This window comes from Annulohypoxylon maeteangense (genome assembly GCF_022496945.1).
Source record: "Annulohypoxylon maeteangense strain CBS 123835 unplaced genomic scaffold GGS22scaffold_9, whole genome shotgun sequence".
Lineage (NCBI taxonomy): Eukaryota > Fungi > Ascomycota > Sordariomycetes > Xylariales > Hypoxylaceae > Annulohypoxylon > Annulohypoxylon maeteangense.
Window position 1 is genome coordinate 1,144,463 of NW_025953256.1, and position 20,204 is coordinate 1,164,666.

General features: G+C 46.9%; 6 protein-coding genes across 6 annotated transcripts; 5 read left to right on the forward strand and 1 right to left on the reverse strand.

The window, feature by feature from the left end:
* The first annotated feature begins 1,812 nt into the window (after positions 1-1,812).
* On the forward strand, positions 1,813-5,219 carry GGS22DRAFT_164474 (uncharacterized protein). The gene has a single exon (XM_047961535.1). It carries the CDS (start codon positions 2,186-2,188, stop codon positions 4,493-4,495), a length of 2,310 nt encoding a protein of 769 aa, XP_047818681.1. The 5' UTR covers positions 1,813-2,185; the 3' UTR covers positions 4,496-5,219.
* Positions 5,220-6,014: 795 nt separating this feature from the next.
* GGS22DRAFT_147510 (peroxisomal membrane anchor protein conserved region-domain-containing protein) lies at positions 6,015-7,377 on the reverse strand. Its single transcript, XM_047958949.1, has one exon. It carries the CDS (start codon positions 7,249-7,251, stop codon positions 6,151-6,153), a length of 1,101 nt encoding a protein of 366 aa, XP_047818682.1. The 5' UTR covers positions 7,252-7,377; the 3' UTR covers positions 6,015-6,150.
* Positions 7,378-9,120: 1,743 nt separating this feature from the next.
* GGS22DRAFT_147513 (PAPA-1-like conserved region-domain-containing protein) lies at positions 9,121-10,804 on the forward strand. The gene is made up of 3 exons (XM_047958950.1): positions 9,121-10,224; positions 10,277-10,383; positions 10,456-10,804. Exons 1-3 carry the CDS (start codon positions 9,252-9,254, stop codon positions 10,696-10,698), a joined length of 1,323 nt encoding a protein of 440 aa, XP_047818683.1. The 5' UTR covers positions 9,121-9,251; the 3' UTR covers positions 10,699-10,804.
* A 1,639-nt stretch (positions 10,805-12,443) lies between these two features.
* On the forward strand, positions 12,444-13,602 carry GGS22DRAFT_200513 (uncharacterized protein; the record flags this gene model as incomplete). Its single annotated transcript, XM_047966450.1, has 2 exons — positions 12,444-12,614; positions 12,718-13,602. 2 exons carry the CDS (start codon positions 12,444-12,446, stop codon positions 13,600-13,602), a joined length of 1,056 nt encoding a protein of 351 aa, XP_047818684.1.
* A 994-nt stretch (positions 13,603-14,596) lies between these two features.
* On the forward strand, positions 14,597-16,336 carry GGS22DRAFT_164482 (uncharacterized protein). The gene is made up of 3 exons (XM_047961536.1): positions 14,597-15,912; positions 16,040-16,206; positions 16,265-16,336. Exons 1-3 carry the CDS (start codon positions 15,046-15,048, stop codon positions 16,296-16,298), a joined length of 1,068 nt encoding a protein of 355 aa, XP_047818685.1. The 5' UTR covers positions 14,597-15,045; the 3' UTR covers positions 16,299-16,336.
* A 1,661-nt stretch (positions 16,337-17,997) lies between these two features.
* On the forward strand, positions 17,998-19,876 carry GGS22DRAFT_147577 (uncharacterized protein). The gene has a single exon (XM_047958951.1). It carries the CDS (start codon positions 18,117-18,119, stop codon positions 19,554-19,556), a length of 1,440 nt encoding a protein of 479 aa, XP_047818686.1. The 5' UTR covers positions 17,998-18,116; the 3' UTR covers positions 19,557-19,876.
* Positions 19,877-20,204: the final 328 nt, after the last annotated feature.

The following is a 20,204-nucleotide window of genomic DNA, read 5'->3' on the forward strand; positions in this document are numbered from 1 at the left end:
AATCTAATTCAACTGATATCCAAAGTTGTCTGGGGGATATTGGCGCCAACCGTTCCATTGGTTGGGAGTGACCAGCGCTTATACGTCGTCTATTGAACAGCCCTTACATAGGTCAGTCTTTGGGAATTAATTAGGTCAGCAATCCAGCTGCGCAAGAAAGATCCCACTTTCAATCTTTGACCTGAGCAACGTATGGCTCTCATCTAATAAGCAGGGATTTAGCGGGCATAGCCGCTCGTGGCTTTTTAGCCAATCATCTTACATCAGAGGCGCTTTTCTGAGATCGCTATTTAGCGGATGGCGGCAGAATAGCGTCAGAATAAGTGAGCCATGTGCGAGCCATGTATTAATACTACTGTAATACACTGTAAGTTTACTATCCCCTAGACTCTTTGATGCTGTGGCAAAGCTGACAATTTCCTAGTTAGATAATATAGGGGATAGATCAAAACACAGTGTAATACAGTACCATTTCGGGTGGTTCACACATGGCCCATTTATTCTGACGCTATTCTGGGCGGGTAATGGTAAATACACGTTTCAAAATTTCGAGATGGTATGTACATACTTATAAAGCAAACATTCATAAATGTTAAATCGATGATAAATATTTGTAGTAAAGAATTGAATTCCCAAGTTTCTCAAGGTATCAATCCAAAAACCAAGAGGAATGAATGACTGACCGAAGTTCTACCGATCAACTTACATAATACACCAATAGCGTAGTATGACTAATGACGGTGTTAAGGAATAACATGTTCTGATTGGCTCAAATTACTGTAAAGGTCCTTGTCCCTGCACAGATACCCGGTTGCCTCCAGGGTTGTTTTAACTTTTCTATTCTAAGATAATTCTTCAGCAAATTTCCTCGTGCATACAACGAACATTGTACAATCACTATTCAAGAAGACAAAAGAATTCTTTCAGTATGACTCAACTTATTCGCTTGATAACTACGTCAGTACCTAATATGTGTCTTTTTTCGGTCTTCTCTATTCACGATTGAGTACTTCGGGCGCAACAATCGTCAGTTGTTCCGAGTTGTCGTGTACGAGCCTCATGACGTAAACTACCGACGGCAATCCTTCCCATGCCTGCGTCTATGCAACCCTGAGGCAAATAATAAGGTGCCTAATAATCTGCAGCCCCGATCTCGATTACTCACCTAGGTATCTAGTATCTTCAATAAACATTGCAGTTCTTCCTAGCAAATTCCTACGATGAATGGATTACCACATTATTATTCAAGCCGTGGTGACAATGCGTCTCTAAAGATGCATACTAATTAAACAAGCTACAAATATAGGGTGTTTCCTAGTAGATCGACTAAATCGAGGACTATAAAGTAGCTTCGTACGTGTTGAAAGATGGGGAAGAGTCCCATTTTTCGACACCGAAGATAATCAGCGTAAACTCCCTTGACAAGAAATGGATCCTATAATTAATGACATCTATAGTTCCAAGTCAATCATGAGGTCAATATCCTAGCCAGGTAAGGCCAAGAGAGCGTGTTTGGCGAAAGCGCGCGGACAAAAGAATCGACTGGCTGAGGATCACCGCCAGCGCTTAGCTAGGTCTGCACACCGCGCGTAACCTTCACGAACGACAAAGAAGCCTCTAATTATGTGTGGAATACGAAACAAAGACACCACTAGATTCTGAAACTTGGCCTGTCCTAGTAATTTGTCCCTTGACTGGCTATCGGGTCACCGTTGTCTTCACAAGGCGTGTTGAGGTTGAACAATGTTCGGCCTCTCTTTATCATCCACCACTCCCCCATTATTGTATTATTGTATTCTACTACTTCTTTTCATACTCACACACAACCAATAATTTATTTTCTCGATTTCCTTATCACTCATCCCGTCATTAATGGAGTCAGAGGAACAATACACCATTGAATGAATCACGAGACTTTTTTGTTTCCTTTTTTCTAATTATTATCTTGCCGCTTCTCTTTATACATATTCTTCTTTGAGGTTCATTTTTTCTACTCTTGAATTTCGTACAGACCGACATACAACACCACACAAAATCCTCACCCATACGCCTGGCGCGGTCAATTCGAGAGAAACTTGATTTCCTATTGAATTTTATACATGATTTTCTAATACACTTTCTTTAACGTACAAAATAATTATCGAAAACGTCTACCCTCATTTGATACATACGACGATACACACAGATGCCTATCTTTCAGGAGAAGGAGGGTTTCCCTCAGGTGCCCTCCTCGCTACGCCACGATGCATACGATACGAAAGATGTCCGCAAGATGAATGTTCGCGAGTTGCTATCTCAAAGCTCGGCCAAGGGTGCTACTCCATACCTTGGACTCGGTTCACGACTCTCGCAAATATGGTTCAACCGATGGACTGTTCTACTCCTTCTGGTCTTAGTCCACTTCCTCCTCACTATCACTCAATTGAACTCCAACCTTGATGATGCTAAGGCGAAGGCTCTATCGGCATGTACGAAAGTCGAGGACATTGGTAGTGCCATGGCCTCGATGCCTCATTACTTGTCTGTTGGAGTCAACCGTCTCACCGCAAGCGGCATTACCGAGGCTGTTCAAGGCTTGATGACAATCCTCGATATGATCCTCACTGGCGTCGAGCAGCTTATCCTTTTCGTAATTGGTATGATGACTGACACGTACGCTTGCTTGATCAGCATGGTGGTTCATGGAGGACTAAACGCCTCGGCACTGGCTATTACCAAGACCACCGACGCCATGAACAATGCTATTGATGGGATTGCCCAGGCAATCAACAGCACTGCCGATGATCTCCAAAAGCCTATCGATACTATGTACTCCATCGTTAACGGCGCTCTTAACGCAGGCGACCAAGCTACAAGTGTTGTTGGAGGAGCTGTCGCGACCGCTACAGCCGCGGCCGGAGGGGCCGTCGAGAGCGCTATCAGTGGAATCGGAAGTCTCTTCAGCAAACGAGTTGATCTACCACCTAAGCCACAAGTCGCTGGCGATATCACAGCGGTGGCTGCTAAGCTCTCAAACGTCAATATCAACACTACCGGCTTCGTTTCAGACTTGAACACACTCAACAAGGAACTCCCAGACTTCGACGACGTCAAGAACCTCACTGCTACCGCTGTCTCGTTTCCATTCAAGCTTATTAAAGAGCAATTGAACAAAGCTTATGGAAATTGGGCTTTCAACGATAGCGTATTCCCTGTCGCTCAGAAGGAGGGCCTATCGTTCTGCTCTGACAATTCGGTTATCAATGACTTTTTCACGACGTTGTACGAGATTGCCCACACCGCCAAGATTGTGGCAATCGTGATTCTTATCCTCGCCGCAATTGCAGTCTGCGTTCCGATGGCCTACATGGAGATACGCCGATGGCGCCGCGCCCAGGTCTGCTCTACGAACGCACATGATGACATGGATCTTGTCTACATGACATCGCGCCCTACAACAGCTCGATTCGGATATTGGATTGCCTCGAAATTTCGCCCAAAGCGAATGATTCTTGTGCGCTGGTGTATCGCATATGCCACCTCTCTTCCGGCTCTTTTCGTCCTTTCCCTTGCACTCGCCGGTTTCCTATCTTGTTTCTTGCAGTGGATCCTCCTGCAAGTGATTGCGAAGGAGGTTCCAGCACTCGCAAGCCAAGTTGGAAACTTTGCCGATGAAGTCGTCGGTACCTTGGGCAACATTTCGCAAAAATGGGCAAACGATGCGAACGGTGTCATCAACTCGTTTAGCACTGAGATCAACGACGACATTCTTGGAAAGGTCGTCAATGGTACTACTGCAGTCAACAACACGCTTAACACATTCATGAACGAGATTAACAAGGGTATTACCACCGTCTTCGGCGACACGATTTTCAAGGACCTTGCCCAGAACACTGTCCGCTGCCTTATTGGATTGAAGGTCGAATCCGTCGAGAAGGGCCTGACTTGGGTTCACGACCACGCCCATGTTAACTTCCCTACGTTCCCCAACGACGTCTTCTCCGTCGGCGCCGCTAAATCCATCGATGGCGACTCAGATATGACTACTTTCCTCGCCTCACCTAGCAGCGTTACGACCGACGAGGTCACCGGCGCCGTCACGCACGTTACCGACTGGCTACACAACCAGATCGTCCAGAACGCGCTGATCTCATTAGGTCTGCTCCTCGTGTACATTATCGTCGTACTAATCGGCATGATCCGCACCCTGATCGGCCATAGCGACGTCGCCGGGGACGCACGTAAGATGCGTATTGAGAACTTCGACATGGCTACTCGTGCCCCTGCTCAAACAGCGGCTGCGACCGGATCCACACAACGAGACGTGAACCTACCTGAGTTCGGAGGCCCCGGAGATGCGAGTGCGCACCCGGACCGATACCACGGTTCTCCATTCGGAAGGGACGACACGTTTAGCCGTGGTGCCGTACACACCGAACCTGTCACACTGACTGAGGAGGCGCCCCCATATACCCGCAACAGCAGCTACGTTCAGTACGGCGATGCCAAACGATAGGAGCGTGAGGCTGAGCCGGACAAGCAAGATAACTCGGGCATGCCTAGTTACGTAAGCCCTTGGAATGCTAAACGCGTCGGCACCGACAACCCTTTCAGAGACCCGAAGTAATCGGGACACGAAGACAGATAGACATATTGCCTTGTCTATTACCTGGTCGACTTTATTTCTATTTGTTATTTGCATCGACCATCATTAGCGATTTGATTTTTTCTCTTTTTATTACGGCATACATGCATACATACGGACCAATACCCATACATATACCATACAATCCTTTCCATTCTCTTAATCAGGTACGATACATCGAAATCTCACTCCTTCGATGGTCAACCCCATTCCTTAGGATAGATACTCGGGTACGGCATGGATATCAATAGATCCCTAGAAGAAAGGGTACGTATGCGTCACCAAGCGGCGTTAGCATGGAGTTAGCACGGTATAGCATTGCAATTGCATTTTTTCGGGTATTCATCGTTACTATTATGCATAAGAAAAGGGGGAAATAAGAGACAAGAGAGATCAGGTATCTCGGCTTACGCCAAATCCGCATTAATTTTCTTTGGTCTTCTGGAAGTTTTTCGTCCCTTGGAGTTTTCTTCGGGGAAGGGAAGGTTATCTGGGTAGGGAAAGGAAACGGGGTGTATGATACGAGATACCAATTAGCATGAGGTATTGAATCATCGATAGTGATAAACATCAATACATGTCATAGTTATTATGATTGCCCAGTCTTCTTTCTGATGTGAATGCTTCGAATAATGACACTAGTAGAATATCTCTAGTGACATAATCTATACCAGGACGGTAAACCCATCTGGAAATCACGTAGCAAGACAAGACACAAGTAATCCAAGTATCCAAGAGCATAATACATAATCATTTCCATTACCACAGTAGAAAAAAAACCGCTGTATACCATTCATACACGCCTATATACATACTAAACAAGCAAAGAACGTCACATCACATCACAATGTAATAGTCATCACAACCATGACAAAACCGCTAAGCCCCCCAAATACTTATAAAACCCCCCTAATTGAAACCCCACGCGCGTATGTAAAAAGGAAATCTCATCATAGCCTCCACCGCCTCTTCTTCGACAGCGACTCGCCCCGCTCCGTCACGCTTCCGAAGGGGCTCGGGTCTTTGGCGACGTTGCCGAACTAGACATGCCGCTTGCGCTTGCCGATGCGTTGGTAGTGTTTCCGCGGGTCGACGCGTTGCATGTACGATTTGAGGAGGTGGGGGACACGGCGGTACCTGTCGAGGGCGGTACGCGGAGGGCTGATGTCGAATATGGAGCGGTTGTCGAAGGAGCTGGCCTGGGTGTTGATGTCTTGTGGTCGTCCTCTAATGCTTACGGGTCGTCGGTATGACCTTGGTTTCGTGCTGACGGGTAGGAGGCATTCTGGGATGGGTCTGGGGATACGGATGGTGGGCCCCCTTTTTAAGTTTTCTTTACTCTGGATAGATATGGTGGAACTGATGTCACTGACGACGTCGTTGGGAGCCTTGGAATCGTCGAGTTTCATATACTGCATATTCTTTGACAGGTACTCGAAACGCATGGTGCGTGGCTTAGAAGACGTGACTCGGGGTGGGTTCTCGGTCGGCTTGTCTTGCCCGTATGATATAGCAACTTTTTTCTCCTATCTCGCTGTAGTAGTCGGGAAGCTTCGTGAACTCAAGAACATTCCCTTGACGCTGCGGATAGCGTCCCTAGTCTTCTTCACCTCGTCATCGGGCTCGGAGCTACGTCCATATCCCATGCCCCCGTGGATGGTGGCAAAGTCGGTTATGGGAGGAGCACCCACTTTATCAATTTCATCGCGGACCTCTCGGAGAAGAGAGTTAAGGTCGGCTGCACCTTCGGCATGGCGTATGTGCATGTCGTTCATTTCACGGAGGGATGCCTTAAGAGCGGCAAGACGGCGGGCTTGTGCATCGATGGGCTTATCTACCTGGTTGGCCGTGCCAGCTGAATCCAGGGCCAGCATTTTCGGTGAGGTCTGCGTCCCTATGTCCCGGTGGAAGAGTTCGGTGGGATCACTGCAGATGCTGTCGTCATCCGCATATGCACCTTCATCTTGTTTTGACTTTAATACTAGTTTTCCATTCTTGTATGGTACTTCGCTGACGACATCTTCGAGTTGTTCAACTAGCTGCTCTAGTTTCTCGTTTATATGCCCGTAATAGTCGGCTCGCGCATCGTTGAGGCTATCCACCATTGGACTAACGACGAATCGTGCAGTTCCGTATAGAAGTGTCCATACACTGCCAGAGACAGCCAGGATATTGGCGAGACTAGAGGGTGTGATCAATGGTGGTGGCTTAGTCGAGGTAGTTAAGAATTCGGGGTAGGTTATGATTGGAACCGGATCGTTTGTGGACGAAGCTATAGGGGTAAATGTTTCGATGTCTTTGGTCTCTTCAGAAGTTCGCAATGCGTTTTCAACTCCACCTGTAGACTTGGTGGTCGTCGGCAATGGGTTTGGAGATTGTGTGGTTTGTTCTACCTCCTCTAGCAGCTCTTGGATTTGGGTATCGTTAAACCCTTTGTTTTTGAGAAATTCTGCTTTCTTTTCTGTACTCGAACTTCGAACCGTTTCATCTCTTAGAAATATCCGCGCTTGTTCAAGGGTCACGTCTGGCGTGTCGACGTCCTGTGGATGGCTGGTTTCGGGTGCAGCGTCATTCTCGGATTGCGGTTCTTGCCACGATGGTATATTGGGCCTTTTTGAGTCTGCCATATTGATAATGAATGGGAGGCTGGCAGAACCAGCGGATTTGATGAACAATAAAAAAGAATAAGATTAAATTAATTAGTATATGAGTTGAGTAATATGAAAAGTTGAAGCTTAAAACGTCAATTAGAATTGGAAGCTTTCAGGTAAGGAAACAAACCAACGCGACGTAGTTATCTTATCTTAACACTGTATGTACAGAGGTGGGTAGCTGCCTCGGTACATCCTCTGAATATTCCAACCTCCCAACTCCCGAGAACCGAACGTTACTAGGGAACTGGAACTAAAAGTAGTTCGGGTATGCCTTGATGCGGTTAGAAATATCTACTGTAAGTTTAGCTCAATTCATCAACCCCTACAAATTGGATTACCTAATCGTACTCTCACGTTAAAGTTAAATGCCAGTACCTAGTACTTCGTACCTACACAGTACCTTGACCGAATTCACCTTCCGCACGTGACACAGGCCTCAATCGCAACATTGAAGTCTCGACTTGATCATTTCATCGTCAATACCTTCCTCGCGACTGTGGAAATAATAAGGAAAGTTCGTTGGCGAATATTGTCTCCGTCTTAGCTTATAGTTTACTACCACTCATTTTTAGGCTACTCCGAGATCTTTTCAATATCATTCGTCACTTTCTAACATTGAACGGTTTACAGTGGTTTCTTAGGTCGTATACATAAACATTCCGAGACGTTCCTCCAACAATTCTGTATCACAGGTTGAAAACGTTGACCGGTATCCACCTGCATCACCACCGACGATCAGAGGCTCCGGTCGAGTACAGTTGAAGTCAGTACCTTTTTATCCTCAGAAGTCGTTCCCTAATAGCCAAGCTTGAAATGTCGGCTGCATGATAGACTAAAATGGAATACGCCCCGAATCATAGGTCAACCGCACAACTCGCTAGGCGCAGTCCTGGCATTAGCTTATTAGCCTGTCAGCCACAGCTGAGCGCACGAGAACTTGGAACTGCCAATCCATCATGTAAGTCCCAGCTGCAAAATTCTGATAATGGGCCGTCTCTCGTCAGCACCTGTCAACTTCCCTGTCTCAAGTTCATCATTGCCTGGAAGAAGGGCATCAAAAGGGGGGAGTGGAGAGGAATGGTACAATTCATAGCGTCGCTGTCTGCAGTCTGATGAGACGACGGAGAATTTTCAAGTCCGGATTTAATGGGAGGTGCGGAGAGATGTTCAAGTGAACGGGGAACGGGGGCGGGAGAAGATGACAAAAGGGGCAGAACGGGGATAAAGATGATGCGATGCGAATGCGGTGCGATGCATGTACGGGCAAGGCCAGTGCTTCTTCTTACTTGCTTGGACATGTCTGAAGTAAAAAAACGAAACAAAATTCAATCTCTGGGTTTTTGTTTGTTTGTTGAGTCGGTTGCAGCAAAAACCAAAACCCCGTCTTGGTGTGTTGCCTCAAATATCTCGAACAAATTCAACTGGCTGAGATGTTTTTTGTCCAATCGCCAATCGCCAATCGCAATCACATATCCCAAAAACCAAATCAAAGCTACAAAAAAAGCTACATTGGCTGTTACCAAGTTACCGAATCCTACAGCCCTACCCGTATCCCCGTATCCCCGTATCCAAGCGGCAAGCGGGAAGCGGCACCATACCTGCCTCTTCCTTCCCTCTTGTTTGCGCACCACGGGGCATCAACGTGTCACGGCGTCTGACGCCGCAGCAAGCCTATTTCAACTTCCCAACTTCGCGAGAAACAAGCTCTAAAGATTGCCCTTGCCCTTGCCGCCTCGCGCGCGCCACCTCCAACACAAAAAAAAAACGTGCTTTCTTTCTTTCCTAGCACCTTACTTAGATCTGTTATCTGTGCTTTGATTTCTAACAGCGATTTCGTCATTCGTCAAATTATCCAATCTGCTTTTCTCACATTTACCACCAAAAGTCCTACATCCTACCTGTTTCACACTTATCTCACGTATCAATATCAACACAAACCCTCAACCCTTGGGCTTTGACAAATCTCTTCAAAAATGGCTTCCCGTCCGCGTCGCGCAGCTGCCCAGAGGGCAAACACGGCAATCACTGACATGGTTGATAGTGACAACCACATAAATAGCCGTACAGGGAGAACCATGTCCTCTAGGACTTCTCGCAGATCCGAGGGTAAGAGTGCCGTGACATCAGTCTCGCGCGGCCCTCCCTCTTCGCCCCCAGAATCTAACCAGCATATCCATTTTACAGTTAAGCTTCCGGCAAGCAAGCTTCGTCAAGCAACTTCTAGCCGCGCCAGCCAGTCTAGTCGTCAGCAAGCTTCCAACTCCAGCATAGTTGAAGGAAAGCGGAACCGCTCTCAGAAGAAAAGCTATGTCGTAGACTCTAGTGACGAAGAAGACGAAGACGCCGAGGACGAGGTTCAAGTAGAAGAGGAGGAGGATGACGATGACGATGACGACGATGATGCCGAGGGAGAAGATGACGATATGGCCGACATGGGAGAGGAAGATGCAGAAGGCGAAATTGTAGTCGACGACACCATGGACATTGACGCCGAAGGAGACGATGATGATCTCGGCGAGGAAGATGCTGAAGGCGAAGACGACGACATGGATGTGGACGCGATCCCTCCTCCAGCGCCCGTAATTAAAGTCTCAAAGCCTACGACTAAGAGTACTACTAGCAAGTCAAAAGCCCCTGCTAAATCCAGCGGGAAGGCTGCGGTCCCCCAGGCACGCGACAGTGATGATGATGAGGAATTGAGTGAACTAGAAAGCGAGGCCGACGAGATCCAGGATACCGTCAAAGTTGGAGGTGGCGACGAAGAAGATGCCGAGGGCGAGGATGAGGAGATTGAAGCAGCAAACCCCGCCGAAGAAGAAGACGACGATGTTGGTAGTGATGTCGGCGATGAAAGTCGTGCTGAAACTCCCGATCTTACTCGTATGACCAAACGACAACGTGCTCGTTTCGAGGAGAATGGAGATGCCTTGATGAAGCTGTCTGATGGTAAGTACCCCTTAAGTAATGTTTTTGAATCTAGATTGACATGATTACATAGAGGTGCAAGCGAAGAAGCATTTCACTGCTGAAGAGCTCTCTATGCGCCGTGCTGAGATGGCCCGTCGACGGCGCAACCTAAGCGAGAAGCGCAATGAAGAAGTTAAGGTACGTTGCCCATTCTCTCTCAAGATGGATGTCAAGTTTCAGGGGGCACAAAATTAATACAGTGGATAATAGATGGAGACTATAAATAAGCTTCTCAAGAAGCAAGCTCCCAAAACTAACCGCAAGTCTATGCTTGCCGGTGACCAGACTCCCGATGTGGACGCTAATAAGCCAAATCCCGCGTTTGTTAGATGGATCAGCAACAAGGACGGTAGCCGAGTAGGTGTCCCTGACGAAATGCTTTCCGGACCGTCTGGCCAGGCATTTGTTCGAGGTGGTCTTGGAAGTGGAAAGATGGTGGAAGAAGTGTCGTAGACCGACGAACATCACGACGGTTGCCAAGATGGCCATCAAGACCTGATAGGTGGAGACAAGGATGGGCACCAACATAAGCCATCCAGCACGGATTCCTCGATGAGACGGCATTCCCATCATTTACGCTCATGTGGCCTTTTCTAAGCTGACATGTATCACCTACGGTTTATCTAATAACTTGAGGCTTCTTTTCTGATGGGAGTTTATTATGGTCATTCATTTCCCCTGTAGTTTATGGAGTTTGGGGACCGCACATTATGATATTGTAGTTTAGATCGCATATCTCGGTGGTAGCAATAATTCAGCTTCAGGATTCTATATATGAAGCTTCCTAGTTCTTCATTGCTAGGTACCAAGTTTCTAACTCAAGTATTATGTTTTGCTGTCCTGAACCGTCCAAGATTTTTCGTCAGCGTTAGGTTCTACCCTCGCCAAAAGACGACAAGTTCAAGCTTCCATTTAGGAAAAATTTTACTTCCCATCCTATCGATTCACCCTTGATCTATACTATTCACCTAGTATTTCATATAGTGGAGCCTTTTTCACCTCGCGTTCCACTCGATTCATAGGTATCAATATGGACGCTTCAATTTTCATCCCAACTTCAGTACCTACCTAGTAAGAGAAAATAGTATTCTAATAACTTGCTCACCTGGGCACTTAGCAAATGACATCACAGTAAAGTTTAATTTGAACTAAGCAGTTTGCACTGTAGCTATGACCAATACAACTGTTGGTTGAAACTCCTGTGACCGGATTTTCAAACATATCAAACATCAATTATGCTAATAATGGTTTTTACTAGTCACTAATCTTCTATGTATGCTTATAGTATGCATTTATATTTGTGTTTCTGACTTAGTACTGTTCTTATACCTACTTTGACACTGAGTTAGTTTGTTTGTTAACAAGCAGTGACCACATGGTCTCCCTCCTCTAGCAGTCTTGGGAGGTTATAAATATTTGGCAGAATACACCTCAAATTATCAAATTCCCTACCTACTCAATGTGTATAAGGAAATATATAACCAGGTGCCTATGTGCCTGGGCGTATAAAATAAGACGATAAGTCTAATCTCCGGTATTTACATATAATATGACCACTGGTATAATCAGCGATCATGTATTTGCCGGCTACCCCTAATATATTATGGCCTAATCATAGGCGCCCATAAGGGCCTATATATCGATTAAACAAAAATAATAATAAAAAACTGGGTAAGTAAGGGTGGAGGTTATCCCTAAATCTGTTCGTATAGACACTGACCTTGGGGACTGGCAGGTGGTCTAAACTCATCCATCCATTTCAGATGTCCCGTCACGTTTCTGCGGTGACTACTCACCTTATCTGGGTGGTATAGACAGGCAGAAACCTCTCGTCACTGACCAGAGCAAATACTGCCGCGGGTCACCACATCGTGCAGCTGGACCACTCCCGTTGCCGGTAGACCAGAGTTTTCTGCCACCGCCAAAGCTCTCTCTCTCGTTTACTCTCTTCCTAATCTTTCCTTACGACTATTGCCTACACAAACTTCTATCTCTTACAACCTACCGACAAAAATTACCAACTTTCTTCTTTTACGCTTTGAGGTTTACGAATTCAAGATATTGAATTCATCAACTGTGATAGATTGATCATTACTCATCTTCACATAACGACTATCATCATCATCGGCGCTCATAACTTCTCATTACCGCTCATCGCTGTATCTACTTCGTCGCTTCGATTAAATCAAATCGCCACGATGCCTCGAAAGCGCGTTCTATCCACCAGTAATGAAGAGCGTGAGAATAGGGCCGCGCGCAAGCGCCTGAGAACCGAGTGGCGGACAGACGCCACCGAAGGTGACAAGAAGAAGGCCATTGATATGGCAGTTAGTAAGCTAGGAGGCAAAAAGTACTCCTGGATGAGCCAGGTAAATATTCATATTTATAGCTCCTCCACGAAGAAAACTATCGGACCTAGTCTCAACCAAAACGTCTATGAACTTGCATAACTGGTATTAACTATCTCCTCAGGCAAGTACCGCTTCTTCAAGCGCAAATACGGCGGCGGCGGCTACTAGAGGTGAAACTACATTCACCTCAACTTCTAGTAGTACCGACAAGCCCATCAAAAAGCCTACCAGCAAGCGTGCGACCGGGGGCCTCAAGGCACCGGAGGTGGAGCAAGTTCGTGACACTAGCAAGTCACAACTGCCCACCCCCGAGCTGTCCTCCCCGGCTCAGCCCTCTCCTGGTGATGCCAAAGTCTCTGCCGTCGCCGCCCCCGTTACACCAGCTTCTTCGGAGAGCACACCGCCGACTAGCAATGCCTCCAAGAAGCGCAAGAGGGGTGGCAAAGAGGAGCCTATCACGGTCTCTTCACGGGATGCGAGCCCAATCGTCATCCCGTCCCGTGATGGGTCTCCAGCCCCACCCCCTCAGACGCCTAAGGCCAAAAGGGCCAAGACGGCACACACGCTGGTTGACGATGGCCACGTGGCTGAGCTTAAGGCAGTTCTTGACGGCGGCGCATCAGAACAACCGCACGATTCATTTAAGAAAGAGCTCGAGGACGAGCTGGTAGCGGCTTTTGAGAACGACCTTGCGGACGACCAAGAGGCGTCCTTCCAGAAGGAACTGGAGGACGACCTTGTAGCCGCTTTTGAGGAAGACGATCCAGTGGATACCAATGAGACTTCCTCTGAGAAAAAGCTCACCGATAATCCAGAGGCTACTTCTGAAGAAGAGCCAGCCGACAAGTTAGAAGCTCTTTTCGAGGAAGAGCCAGCGGACGACCTGGAGGCGGCGATCGAGGAAGCCCTAGCGGCAGAGCTAGAGGCTCCTCTCGAGGCCGAGCGAGAGAGGGACGAACTATACCATGTATTAGACTACGCTTGGCAGTTCATGACCATAGCGTAAGGGCGAGATTGGGAATTTGTATATCAGCGTTTCACATCAGCGTTTGGGTTTTTGAGTTTGGGGTTTGGGGGATTATATCCGACAGGAAGGCCTGTCATTAAGGGCTTAAATGTTTACTTGGGCATCTTGGGCCTTTTGGGCTCTTTTGTCATATCATCATCTAGATATTGACAATTGCAGAAGCTCGCTGTTTCTGCGCCCAACAACATATGATGGCATCAGCCAGTGTTTACCCTTCAGTGACTCATGTTAATCTTTCATTGACCGTCTCTCATGATTTGGGAGCTTGTGACTACTAAGTATAATTGATTAGAAGCCATACTTGCTATCACTGACTTCCCTGCTTATGTAAGCGAACCCCTATTTTCTTTCAACCTGATGAGAGCTAAGAAATATTTTCGGATGAAGATTTTTATCAAATATTTAATAGTTCTGCTGCTAAATGGAGTTTCAGCTTCTTGAAAGTATCTGCCTACCACCTAATATACATGAGGGAACTTAAGAGAATATCGGAAAACATATTAATTACCTACCTAGTAGGTAGGTGAGGATTCGAAGGTTGGGTACCTAGGTGTTTGAAAGGTAAAAATTCTCTTTACTCAAGTCTTATATTTACAATATAATTATGTAGGCAATAGCATTCACTCAGCCCCTTCTGCCTGGGTTAACGTCATTTAACTCGAGTGTATCGCTATGTTCTTATCGATGACATATATTGTATATTCCATCTTAAATCAAGAAGGTACATTTCTAACATTGAATATTATGTTAAAGCACCAATTAACGTTAAATATATACCTTAGGCAGCTTGAACTAACCGTCCATCCCATGTTCATAGGAATATTATAGCGTCTTTACTGTTACCCTCACCCAAAGTAGTGTTAAATTGTGTTTTTTCATTGGTAGTCTGCCCCTTTACGTCGAGTGATTGATTGAAAATTTTCTTGTCCCTATGTTAGACGTAGAATTACTCCATCAAATGGGACTCTCCTCCCTAGTCGTTCGTATTGAATATACCACCGTCAAGAGCGATATCTACAACCTTCCTGCCGAGTGCCCAGTAGCAATTTGTAACGCAGAAGAAATGACTACCAAACACCTCGGGTTCGATCAAATTATCACTTCAAGTATGTTTATGTACTGATGGGATTTTGAGCAAAAAAATCTTTACTGCTGAGAATACCATTGGCCACAACTCTCCTGTCGGCAAGCCTGCCACCGAGAACTTCAATAAGCATTGCCGCTCTCGTCAGTAAAGGTAAGTAATTATTTTATCCCTTCAATTCCTTTTCCTGGGGCTATCGCGTGCCGTTCTCTCCCCAATTTCTTCATTGTCCCTTATGGTGTTCATCGTCAAAATACCTGGTATCGTGACGACTTTCATTTGCCACGATATTTCCCAAGTAGACTGACGGTCTAGATAGGGTTCTCTAGAGTGTCACCATGGGGCCCAAGAAGAAATCGCGTAAGGTCTCGGAACCGGCATCAGCTCGTGACCAAACACCAGCTATTATCGATCAAGGACGTGATCCGATTGATCGAGGAGTAGTTGATTCGACACAAACTGATAGGCCGCCACCACTTTCCAGAAAGGCTATGCTTCGTCACTGGAAGGTTGAGAAGACATGGAGTCGCCCTGTGCCACGTCGTGTCTCGGATCTACGTCCCTTGAAGTCGAGACGAGACTCGATGGAAAGTACATCGTCAACTATGGTAATGCGATTCACTTCTCGCCGCCCTACCCTCGATGAAGTGGCAACCGCGCACAGTCGACTCAGAAATGATCGAATCCATCGAGTTGTCGAAGAAGCACGCAAGCGATGCCAAATGCGGCAGGAAAAGAGATTGGAGCAGGCCGCTCGTGCGGATGAACGCTCTGTTATCAAGCCGAAACCTGTTACCAAGCCGCAGCCTATTGTCCAGCCAAAGCCTGCTATCCAGCCAGAGCCTGTTGTCCAGCTGGAACCTGTTGTCCAGCCGAAGCCTATTATCAAACCGAAGCCTATTATCAAGCCGGTTCCTGCTGTCAAGCCGGTTCCTGTCATCCAGCCAGTGCCTGTCATCCAGCCGGTGCCTACTATCTGGAGGCTGCCGCTCTTTACGAGTATACAGCCCGAAGTCTCCAAGCCTCCTGTTAGCAATGCCTTCTGGAACCAGAAGGTTCTTGACGAGACCGACAGTGATTTCCGGAACTTCAAGAACAGCGGTATCCGTCGTTCTGAGCCGCCGCCGATTGAAGATGACATCCCTTTGCACCTGGCGACCTACATGGCTATGGGTGAAGCTTACTCAGGCTCCCTGTATCTCGATCTATTCCACCGCCAGTGAATGATTAGCTCATGTCTCGCGAGAAGAAGAGGATAAGATGGGGACGAAGGGGTTTTACTTGTGATTACGATGACTAAACGACTTGACCAGTGAGATTTCTCGAACATACCTGGTTATCATCATGGATGGTTGCTTATTTGCTCTGGGCACAATTAGTACTGGGTTTTACTATACCAGTCGGATTACTGAGTTCAACAATCAATTCGATATTGCTGTGTACTACTTCTACACATGTTTCTTATTGCCTATGATTGTGACAGAAGGTGCTAAACATGCCTGAAGACTTAGGAGTCAACTAATAAGTGATGACTAAGCTGTCTGTCTGCTTACGTACACACGAACTCAAATTTTTGAAGGAGAAAGTGTAGGAAAGTACCGAGGTACGTAGGTATTGTGGGTTGCCCTTTTCGTTTAGGTAAGCGAACCAATGATGATAGAGATCTGTCTGACTAGTAATGTCATGTGCCGTGGCTGGTGATCGACATATGGTGGTGTTTTTATTTTTAGGTGTGGTACAGTGGAACAGTGGGACGTTGGGAACATTAAAGTGTGAAATGTGGGAGAGAAATCGCAACAGATTTGTGATACGCTTGACAGCAGAACCATCTCATCATGATTTCAATTCCCCAGTTCCTCCAGTTCCCTTTTGAGGCAAAATGCAACGTCAAGCTAACCATCCTATGGAACCATCGTTGTGGAGTACACCGGCGCCTGCCCGCATCGTTCCAATACTTTAATACACATTTATTACAATTCCATTTGTTCTCCTCATTCGATCCATTGAATGACGCATCGCCATGACTTTATTATTACTACTACTATTTCATATCTCACCTGTTAGTCGACACTAATAAAGACATACTTTCGGCACATTCGCTAGGTACCTACCTAATAGTAGCATTCACAACCTCGTTGGTGTTCTCCTAGGCCTTCCCTACCAGCTACCAGCTACTTTGTGCCTATGAGATCCACTGTTCCCTGGTCGAGCCGCTGCAATCCCGGACCTGCAGCTAGCCTTCGGTAGTGCGTGGCCGCCAATGTATTTAATATTACATTGGATTAGGCAGTTCAGAGTGAGCGTTTGAACCTTACTACGTTGGCTACACCCGTTGCTACACCTACTACCGGCATACACGAGAGCGTTATATCGCTACACCCCCGGCACTGTTGCGGGATGCCTAGGTGGACTACCTACCTACCTAGGTACATAGTAGGTGGGCTAGATAGGACTCGACAGATTCGGTGAAACCCTAGAAGAAAAAAAGAGAGAGGCAAAAGGGCAAGGGAAAAAGAAGGGAAAAGAGCAGATTCGGTCACACGACACCGCTGACTCCCACGATCCTCGGCTGACCATCCCCAGCGAACCACAGTCGCACATCGCACAGATCTGCAATCTCTCTTTTATGCTCGTTACACTTAGTCGACCGATGCATAAGCAATTCAATTGAAACAGCCGCTTAGAAGCTACGAATATCTGCACCTATTCAAGCCTCTCATCAGTTGGAGTCGACGAGGCTTTTTTTTCTTCTTCATTCCCTTCTGCCCACCGTTCCTTCAGGATGACTGTCTCAGAATTGGATTCGTCAGCTCCGGCGGTCCCCCCGTTGACGATTGATAGTCAAAATCCAATAAGCCGAACAGAGCATGTCTCTGAACCACTTGACTCTCAGCCTTCGGGAGCTGGAGCTGAAAACAATAATGCGATAGTGCCGAGCCCTGTCACTTCGGACAATCAATGCATGTGTAAGTCAAGTTTGACTTTTTCTGTGTTTCTATTATTTCCGTGCCTACTTAACTTCCCTAATATTTTTAAATCTTCTCCATTCCGCACTGTTGCGAAGATGTGATCCTTGATCGGAAACTTTCGATGATGTAGTAGTTCAGGGGTGGCAATGATTAAAATTTGTTTTATTCAAGTTACCTAGTTATTCACCACAAGGTACCAGAATCGTCAGAGTCTCGTCTTAGTGTCAAGTGACTTGAATCAACATTTCCATCCTCCTATCTACATATTCCCTACCAGCCTACTACCCAGGCGACTAGGTATGTATGGTATTTATACGTTGTACCAACCTAATCGGTTCAATCTCACATTTATGATCGTTTTCTCAAAAGAGTCAGTGCACAACGCCACCCGCAGTCTGGGCACTTAATATCTAGTATAGTAACCATAGTAACCTAAACTGATGCGGTCCCTAGCGAATCTGCCAACCTTGCCAACCTTACATGGCACCACCCGGAACACCACCACGGCCAGTCACGTTGATTCCCCGCACCCCACACAGACCCAGGTAGATGGCCAGGTTGATCAAGCTATAATACCAACCGAGGCTGGCGCAACCAGAAGGCTCTCTGTCTCTTCACCCAAGATGTTGTTCTCCGATCTGTACAAGTCGACAAAGTCGCCGCTGGCCAAACTGCGGCGCCACTCGCAGATTGCGCCTACAGTCCCGGATTATGATCCTGATCTTACGAGCCGGGATAAAACCAAGCAGAAAGATGCCATCAAACGTGTCCTAGCAGCTAAGGTGCGGAATGACTGGAATTTCAAATGGTCACGTTCATGTATAAGGCCGAATTCGAAAGGAGGGGAGATCGGGCCTACAGTCAATGCCCACCAAGATGATCTTATTGCAGAGGAAACGGATTCCGGAGATGATGCCGCCTCGACATACAGCACAGTTTCGGAGGACCTTGCTCATTTTCGCCCCCGATCCGAGTGGTTATCAGATATGCCTGACGATGACGACGATGTACCAGTATCACCTTCAGCTTACCGTTTTGACAATCCGGATGCCGTTGGTGTTTCGGTGCAAACTGAAGCTTTAGCTAAGAGCGCAAAGCGAAGGAGAGCAATACGTTGTGAAATGGTATGGAACGATGGGTTAGCTTGCTTCAATGCCCGGCGAGATGCCTGGACAGGTGCGAAAGCGGCTCGCATTCGCCCAAGAGCACCCTGTCCGACAGTCACTTCTCCTACCTCTAAGCGTCTCTCATGGTGGCATCTTTCAACTTCGCCATTACCTTCGTCACCTACAGACTCAACGGGTGCAGCTACACCCCTAAGTCCTAGTGCAACACGTACGTCTGGCGATACAACCGTTGTGGCGTCATCTGATGTGGAGTCTAAAGAGGCAAAAACGAAAGAGGATAGCTCTACATATCCAGTAGAGACTCTTATTCCCATACCACAGCCTATTCTACCTGCGGCCACTCCTATGCGTGCCTCGATCACCCCGACCGCATATTCTACTATCTACGACAAGATTGTGATACAATCTGCAACCCCATCATGTCCCGTCAATTTAAATGATGTGATCCGTGCCTGTGTCGTCGGCTGGAAACGAGACGGTGAATGGCCGCCTCGAGCAGCTGAAGCTCCTCCCGTTGTAGCAGTACGCAGGAGAAAGAAGGAAAGCAGCACGGACAGCAAACCCAATGCATCCAAAAGGATGAGCTTCAGTTTTTTAGGGCGGCGGCAAAGTGTAGTGGGTGATCCTAGCAATCTCGCGGAAACTACGTCGCATCCGGAGACTCAAGTTACAGGGAAGGCATTTAAAAAGGGCCTGCAGCGCGTTTTAGGACTCGGAAATGACAGAACAATCAGCAATATCAGTAATCAGTAACTACGGGAACTTCGGCGGATAATGGATTCGGGCGGAAAGAAAGACTAAGGCGCTTAGGGAGTAAGGCAAACTTGAAGACAGGCGCGAAAGGTGGATGGGAAAGGAAGATTGGACCGGGATAGTTCACGACAGTACCCTCTGGGGCTCTCAAGGAGGATGCGAATTCTCGGCATTTAGGCATATACCCAGCATCGCTTTCGGCGTTTTCCACTTTACCTAGCTTCAAACTAGCCACCGTCGCGTGGCGTACGCACATACATACTTTGTCAACAGACTCTAGAATGAATTTAATAGGTCGTTGCCTTTTTTTCTCATACAATTCACCTCGTTTGTGACCAGAATTTTCCGCGTATTGCTTAGCTATTTACTGCATGTGGTTAAAATTATGCAAACGATGTAGAATTTTAACGTCTTACCAACCACTTACAAACGGCCAATAGCGGCGGGGACCCCCGGACGTTATGCTCCGCTGTTAGGTGGAGGCGCCAGCATAAACGGGAATAGTCGTTGGTAATGCTTGTTTGAACGCTTACATAAGTCCGGAACTCCGCGACATCCGGACATTTATGCGAAAAGCTGAGGATTTCAACTTTCAATGCCGTAGGAATGTCACTCTGCTAGGTTCACTAGGCAAATAGTTTAAATTAG